Source organism: Cynara cardunculus (genome assembly GCF_001531365.2).
Source record: "Cynara cardunculus var. scolymus isolate 2C chromosome LG 5, CcrdV1, whole genome shotgun sequence".
NCBI classification, from domain to species: domain Eukaryota; kingdom Viridiplantae; phylum Streptophyta; class Magnoliopsida; order Asterales; family Asteraceae; genus Cynara; species Cynara cardunculus.
Window position 1 is genome coordinate 8424025 of NC_037532.1, and position 8448 is coordinate 8432472.

The 8448-nt window shown below is 35.9% G+C and overlaps 1 protein-coding gene across 1 annotated transcript; it reads left to right on the top strand.

Annotated features, from left to right (window-relative positions):
- Positions 1-282: 282 nt before the first annotated feature.
- On the top strand, positions 283-7822 carry LOC112512351 (dual specificity protein phosphatase 12-like). The gene is made up of 7 exons (XM_025118262.1): positions 283-389; positions 668-1164; positions 3413-3465; positions 3583-3647; positions 3774-3852; positions 4226-4537; positions 7387-7822. Exons 2-7 carry the CDS (start codon positions 731-733, stop codon positions 7539-7541), a joined length of 1098 nt encoding a protein of 365 aa, XP_024974030.1. The 5' UTR covers positions 283-389; positions 668-730; the 3' UTR covers positions 7542-7822.
- Positions 7823-8448: the final 626 nt, after the last annotated feature.

Here is an 8448-nt window from a genome sequence, read left to right on the forward strand (position 1 = left end):
ATAATAATTAAATATTCTGTTAGAGCTCAATAATTATCCTGATTTTATTTTAGATTTTTTATATTTTAAAATAAAATATTTATCCAATATTTGATAATGTTTATTTGCAGTTAATTACACGAATTCAAATATAAAGCTTTAATAAGTTGTACCTATATATAATTTATTTGTAATATTTAATTTTAAATAATATTAATATTTAATTTTAAATAATATGTATCAATAAACACAACTGTATATACATAAAAAAAATTAAAATCTTTAAAATCCAAGGTAATTAACGAATTGAGATGATAAGCACTCTCTTCTAGCCACCACAAAAGAGGTAAACTGAAGAACACACACCGTTACCCACCAGAAGTTGGCCGGAAAGCTTGATTCTAACTCAGGTCAGCTACTTTTATGTTGCTATCAAGATTTCAAACTTCAAAATTCGTTTTCTTACATCTCGGTTTGTGTGTATATGTTTCTGATTGAGAATCCATTTATGATTTTTGGTTTCCCGTTTCATACTCTCAGTTAGCAAACAATCTGATTTGTTACTTGCCAATTTATGATTTTTGTTCACGTTGTTTCTCGTAAAATATTTTGCTTTCTACTGATTAAAGTTCGTTCCTTAATCCTTAGTAATTAATTTCCATTTATTTTGGGTAATTATTGTGAACAGGGCAAGGAGGAATTATCCTAGGGTTTAGGATAAGAACAATAATTGGGTTTTTTGTTTGATGATATGTTGTACTTGGTGCGTGAGAAGCTCTTCATTGGCAACATCAATGCAGCTGCAGAAGTACTTTTGGGTGGCAATGAAGAAATCACCCATATCTTATCAGTTCTGAGCTCGGCTTCTATTGGGTTTTTCTCAGAATGGAAATCGAGTTTTTCGGTTCCTACCAAAGAGATTCGTACAGTGTACGTGGGGGATTCAGATTCAGATGAAAATTTGGATGGTGATGGGTCAAATAAGACTGAATTATGTTCCAAGAAGATTCATTATGTGGTGGAGAATGCAGGCCATGATTTGAAGTTGGTGAGAATGGCTGTACCTTTGAGAGATATGGAGAGTGAGAATTTGCTGGATTCATTGGAAGTTTGTTTGGATTTCATCGATGAAAGTAGGAAAAAGGGTTCAGTTTTGGTGCATTGTTTTGCAGGTGTATCGAGAAGGTAAAACTTACATGCTGCTTAATTCGTGTTATTTATTGGTTTCTTGTTTATAGACCTGTTTATGTGTTAATTGCACTTTTAAGTGAATTTGTTTGTTTTTTTCCTCTTTGTTTAGGTCTTAAAAAGTTGTATTCTTGATGATGGTCAGTTGTATCAGTAAACATTAATCTCTTTTATCTGTTTATTATCCTTATTTAGCATAATAGTCACCCATACTTATGTGAACATTATGTTTTATTTCTTTTATAAACGTAAATATTATGTGGTAAACTATCTAGATGTGATGATCCGAATTCTCATGAATAATCTTTTAGGCATGCCCGTGCCTGATATGATGTGCTAACTACTTGATTTTATGATCCGTATCCTTGTAGATTAACTTTTTGGTCCCATACCCTTTACATACGTGCATATGTTTCTTTTGTTCCTTCTTTGTTACTTGTGATAAGTTATGTATATTACATGATAGGGTCGAGTTTTATCCAAGTTGAATACAAGGTAGCACTTGAGCGATCAATTATGAATAAATAACGTCTTGGCCACAAGGTTAAAGATCTCCTCATAATCCTCACCACAACAAGCATTGACCACCAATATATGAGTTTTGAAGCACTTGAATAAATAACAAACATGTAATAGGACTACTGAATGTGCTATAATAGGACGAGGAGTAGTCTGCTAACATGTGTACGTGTTATGCTCCTCCTTGCTGCACTGGACACCAAAAGTAGAAGGAATATTATATGCATTATAAGTATATTTCTTGGTGGTCGTGGTGACTGAATATGTGAGCTACTCAAACCCTGAAAACGGCTCTATTGAAGCTTTGAACAATGGTGAAGTTATCAAGGAATAATAATCTTACTCATAGAACCTTCACCGAGTTTTCTCTGCCACCCTATCTTCTATTAATAGTCGAAACATCTTTTGGAGCCTCCACCTCAATGCTTTCCATAAGAAACTAAACCAAACCAAACTCAAAAGTTGGGCCTATGGGGGGCTGGATGTACGCAGACCTGTCCCTTACCCCAAAAGGTAGAGAAACTGTTTTCATGAAGACCCCAGCTTGTGAAAAAGGTACGATGAACAATGACTAGTAAATAGTAAGCAACAAAAGAAAAGGAAAATACAAGTAAAAAAAAAGCGAGTACATTGAAACATAGAAAAGGTAAGTAAAAGCATACATCCCTCTATCTACAGTAGGCCTCAGTTACTCTATTGTCGGCTCTTTAGCTGTCCCCCCGTCCCACCCTCAACCTCTCCAACTCCTGTCTTCCCTTCCACGCTAGCTACAGGCCCCTGTACCTTGTCTGCTACCCTAGTCCTGTGTCTCCAAGAACTCGTATCAGAGTTCATGTTCTGGGAAATGTCTAAGGCCACCATTTATGTCCTCAGCTTCTCTCCCCCTTGGGCCTTGGCCGTCATGCGTTCTACACTCCTCACCAGTGCCACCGTCGGTCTCCTGCGAACGTGTCCAGACACTGCAATCATCCCTCTCTTAATCTATGTTAGGTAATGCGATTAAAATTGCAGGAAAATTATGTAATTGATATGATTATGAGGATGTAAGTCTTTGCTTGATTTCTTTTTGGTTGCGTACGTAATTGAAAAGAATCTGAATGTACAGTGTTAATATTACTTTGCAAATTTCTTCTTTATAAAGTTTCTTTATAAGACGATTTAGTTTTCAAAGATTTCAAGAAGAAACTCTGTAAAACGAAAACGGGATTTGTCATACGCATGTTTGTGGATTGATTATGAACCTTGCTGATCTTTTTTATGTATTCATATTCGCATACAACCAACACCAGCACAACTACTAATCATCATTTACCATTAGTTTTAAATTCTGTTCATACAAATTACAATAATGTTGAAAGGGGTACAATCTTCTTTCAACATGAACACATTAATAGCATGGTTTGGTGTACAAAATTGTTGCATGTGAACCACCCTAAAAGTAAAACATGGTGAGGTTAATTTCCAAATCTACCAACCATTCATCATATTTTTTCCCATTATGTTGATAAGTTAAATGATACATATCGATCAATTTTACTGAATGCATTAGAAGTAGCATCATAAGCTATATGTTTGTAAGCTTTCATTTTCGTATTACTTTGTTGCTATACTAGTCTGCTTGATATTGTCAAAAAGATTCAGAGAAGACGAACATTGCAATAACTTGTAGTTCTTTGCTTGTCAAGCCCTAAGGGTTTACACCCTTCTTTGCGTGTATTCGTTGCAGTGCGGCCATCATCACGGCATACCTGATGAGAACTGAACGAATGTCTCTAGAAGGTTTGAGGACAGCTGTTTCTTTAAGTATTCCTCATCTGATCTGATAATCTTTGGGCATTTTCTTTCGTTTAATATAATTTTTTTTCCTGTTTCTTTTCCACCTAAATATCCCTGCAGATGCACTTGAATCATTACGCCGTAGCAATGAATCTGTTTGCCCAAATGATGGATTTTTAGAACAGGTAAATGCTAACGGAAACAAAAACTAAGTTCATATTATAATGCAACATTGCAAAGCAAAATGAGTGTCAGGTTTAATTTTCTTTTCTTTTTGTGCATTCTGAAGTTTTCATCCCTTTGAGGTGCAGTTGAGCATGTTTGAAGATATGGGTTTCAAGGTTGATCATTCAAGCACTATATATAAACGCTTCCGTTTGAAAGTTTTAGGTGTGTTTTCTTACCTAAACTCTGTAATGCATTGATATACTCTGAATGACCTGGTTTCGGACCAATAGAGCATTTTTTCATCATAAATTCTAAAAATCAAGGGAAACGAGGCTTGCTAGACTAACCAACCCCCAGTTTAGCCAGGAGAAAAAGGAAAATCACAGTGATGTCTGTTAGAAATGTTCGTATGAAGGTTCTTGTTTCGTGTATACGCTGAGTTTCTTATAAATCCTACTTTTACACTCTATCTGATATCATTTGATTATGTGAATCTCATGGGTTGTCCAAATTGTTAATGGAATTATTCATGCATCGAGGATTATGGGTATACCCTTTTTCTCAACATTTGGCTGTTGTGTATTTGGTGTACTAGGTGACTCGTATAACCGAGGAGAGAAAATTGACAATTGTAAGTTTGCGGCCGATCCTGGCTTGCCCAAGAAAGAAGCTTCTATTGGGACGGGAGCAGGATCCCAGAAAGAAGAATTGATTCCTACGGTTGCATTTCGCTGCAAAAAGTGCAGGAGAGTTGTTGCATTGCAGGAGAATGTTGTGAGTCACACTCCAGGGGAGGGTGAGAGTTCCTTTGAGTGGCATAGAAGGAGTAGTCGCAACACCTTCAACAAATATGATGAGTTTGAGTGCACCTCCATCTTCGTTGAACCTCTACGTTGGATGAAAACAGGTATGATATGACTTGCTTTCTTTTTTGTATTCTTTGGATTCATTACACTTCTGAGAGTTGCATTAACTAGCTTTTCGACTCAAATTTGATGATTTATTATATCTTAATTTTTCATGAAAATAACATAAGAACAATATAATCTATACGTATCTACCTCCCAAATTGAAAGCTTATTTTTTGGTTATATTTGTCCTAAGTTAATTGCCTATCTCTTGATTCTAAACTTCTGTTTATGACATTTTTCCTTTTTACCCTTCTCTAACATTATGAAACTATATTGTCAATAAGTTATGAGCTTGAGAGGAACTAAGGTTATTGTGATTGATAACGGAATTTAATTGTAGAAACAAATGATTCATGGTCAAGAAGATATACAGAAAACATATTTAGAATATTCTAGGCTATCTCATGTTTCGTGGCACTTGAACTTGGTATTTAATGTCTTAGCAGCAACAAAAAGGTGTAAAATGAAGAGTAAATTAGGAGAAACATGGAGGAATTCTTGTCAAGGTCGCAATAGAAACAGTTTGTTGATGGGTACATGTTCACTTTGAGGATTTGATAAACCAAACCAAACCAAACGAATCAAGTCTCCTATTCCATCTTGAATGAACTGGGAACTGGTCATTTTTAAAAATAGGTGAAAGATTGAGGCCGAGTACATAGAAACCTTCATAATATACTTACTATAAGAACCCACAGTTTTTCTTTCTTGCCAGTAAATCAAATCCATATTCATGCTTTTAAACATTAGCACTTCCATCTTATGACCAAGAGAAAGTGACAAAAATACTCATCATGTTAAGTTTAATTTCTTGTTGTGTGTTATATAGGTCTCCTATATACTTAATCCTAATCGTTCACTTAAGATCCAGTTCCTGCGCCCAGTAAGGAAAAAAGAACCGAAAAGTTAGGATACAACATAGAGTTCCTGTCCTTAAGGTCACAACAGCCTTAAACATAACTGGTGTCTTGAGGATTAAAGGATGTTAACCCTTAAGGTTTGATGCTGTCTCTATAGGGCACGTTTGGTTTGCCGGATTTTGTGGGATTGGGAATTGGATTCCATTTCTAATCCCTGTGTTTAGTTTCAAGAAAAAGTCCGGATTGAAATCCCACAAACATTGGATTTAGAAATCTCATGGCGGTAGTTGGTATTTCACGGGATTTGTTTGTAATAATGTTTTACAATATGTTAAAAACATTCCTTCGGTAAATAATCAATAAATAAAAAGTAATTTAGTTATTTTTATAATTATCTATAAAGAATGGAATTTAATTCTATTCCAAATCTGATATCAAAAAAGGAGAATTTTCAGGACAACTGTAGAACAATGATAGAAGCAGAGAAAAAAGATTAGATGATTGATGATTTTTTGGTGTGCTCAAACCTGTTCTACTATCACCTTTTAAACCCTTTTGGTAGCTCAACTAGTAAGACCTTGGATTTGACCTCTCTTGTGGTCATGAGTTCAAGTCCGCTTGCAGCCGCTGGAAGTTTTGGCTGTTAACTTCAAGGCCCCATGGGATTAGTTGAGGTGCCAGCAAGCTGACCCATACACCTATGGTTACATAAAAAAAGAATGATATGAATAATAGTTTTCTATTGGATACTAGTTTTCCAACATAATCTGGGTACTAAAATAGATAACTTATGGTGTTAGAAACCGTTAAAAAGGTTATCACATGAGGACTAACAATTTGGAATGTAAGTAGTACTTATAAATCCATCCAATGAGAGTTGCAACAACCGGTTCTACATGTAGTTCAATAAAATGTGCCTGATTATCAGTCAAAGTTTGAAAGTATTTCTCAATAGGCGAAGGATCGTGTGAGAAGGAAAGTTATGATGAGAAGCGTAAGAAGAGATCTGAACCCTTGATCACTTTTAATCTCATGCCCACCCATGAATTGCGCTTTAGAAGGGAATTGATCCGGTGCATCTCGGTGCACCTCATTAATGTTGACATTCATTTAAGATTGATTCAATGGTGGAGATCTCTTCTTACGCGTCTCACCATGACTTCTCTTCTCGCTGGAATGCAACCCTTCTCAATTACAGCAAAATAGGGGCATTTTGTGGACCGGATCAATAACATCAATAATTTGTAATAAACAATGAGCAAATGTCATTTTACTTTGAAAAGTTCCCAAAATTATGTAAGTTGCAATTATTTAATACAAAAATCCCAAAATCGACATTGTTATGAAGCTCATGAACGCATAAGCACCAAGCTTATCCACTTTTAATCTTAATAGTCTCTTCTCCAAGTTCTCTTTTTCTTCCGGGTGAACCATGATCATGTTAGAGCTCTAATTGTTTGGCATACTATTTGGTTATATGTATCTGTAACTAGCTTAAGTGTGTATCCGTGCAATGCAAAACCAAATCAAACGATCCCAGTATATATATCCCTCCCGGAGGTGGGTCTGGGAAGGTAAGATGTATGCATACTTGACTCTACGTCAGCAATGCAACAGGATGTAAAAGTTTATGGAATTAGTAGCCTAGTAGGTATCAATGCTTATCCTGTATATGAACGTGTTTATCAGTTGGTTATCAATTAATACATATTTCAATGTGGAGTTTTAAGAAGTATGTATGCAGTAATAAGCTGTAAACTTTAATTTTAAAAGATTTTAAGAACAAGGTCTTCATGGAAACAACCACTCTACGTCTCTACCCTTTGGGCTAGAGGACATGTATACTTACATCCCATCCCCATGCCCTGATCAATTTTCGAGTGGGATATACTGGGTTCCTTTAGTCTAATGTTTCGAATAACCTTTAACTCATTAAACTGAAATTTATAACAAAATTCATGGGAGTTCCCAATTTTGTGGTCCAGTTGAAGAAGGTGGACTTGAAGGAAAGTTGTGGTGCGTGCATTGTGAAGGCCGGTTGGGTTACTTCAATTGGTCGGGCATCCAGTGTAGCTGTGGGAGTTGGATCACCCCTGCTTTTCAGCTGCATAAAAGCCGAGTCGATGTCAGCACCGTCTAAGACATACCTATACATGGTTCTCACCTGGCTGAACCTTTTATACGCAATAATTATACACATCAATCCATCATGGCTTCAATACTTCAATTATTGGCTTCAATTGCATGAAGTTGAAGCTGTATACGGTCATGATTTCATTGTTTCTTTGACTTGATATCGTAAACTATTTGGTTTGATGTCTAAATGATACAAGTTCCGTTAGAAATGGAGGTTTTGCGCTTCTTTCTGGGCGTATCCATTTCTTTTGGTTTATGGAAGCGTTTTCCGGGGGCTGTTTCACTGTTTGTTGTTTTATCATCTCGTGCTCATTGAAGCAAATTTGGATGTGATTTTAGCCGAAAGGTGAAGAAAGGTTTAGCCGTTCATTTTTATTCTAGCGTGTAATACTGTGGCCCCGTTTACTTTGCGGGATTTGGAATTGGATTCCATTCCAATCCCATGTTTGTTTAAAGGAAGCTTCGGAGTTGAAATCCCACAAATATTGGACATAAAATCCTATGGAGTAGTTGGTATTTTACGGGATTTCATAAGATTTTTTTGTATAATGTTTTAAAATAGCTCTCGGGCGTGTAACTCAATTGGCAAATAGGTGGAGCGACTTTGTTCAAATACACAACATGTTCAAGTTGGAACCCTGGGAGAGACAGGGCTGAACCCCTTCGCTAGCTGCAACCGCTAAGTCAACTCTGAAATGCCTCCTCACTTGCGGTTCTTAGAGGGCAGGTTTCGTGTGGAGTAGGTCGGAGTTGTCAGTAATCAATCTTTTACTAAAATAATGTTTTAAATCATGTTAAAAAATTTATTATGCAAGAATCAATTAATACAAGGTAATATAATTATTTTTATAATTTGTTTTTATAACTTATCTACATAGACTCTATCCTAATAGAAAAAAGAAAGAAGAAAA

What these genes read in the sequence shown, in the direction of transcription:
- LOC112512351 (XM_025118262.1), top strand. Translation starts at nt 731, where the DNA reads ATGTTGTACTTGGTGCGTGAGAAGCTCTTCATTGGCAACATCAATGCA. An exon ending in ATGATGGATTTTTAGAACAG is followed by an intron (nt 3,648 to 3,773) that starts GTAAATGCTAAC and finishes TTTGAGGTGCAG; the next exon opens with TTGAGCATGTTTGAAGATAT. An exon ending in TCTACGTTGGATGAAAACAG is followed by an intron (nt 4,538 to 7,386) that starts GTATGATATGAC and finishes TTTGTGGTCCAG; the next exon opens with TTGAAGAAGGTGGACTTGAA.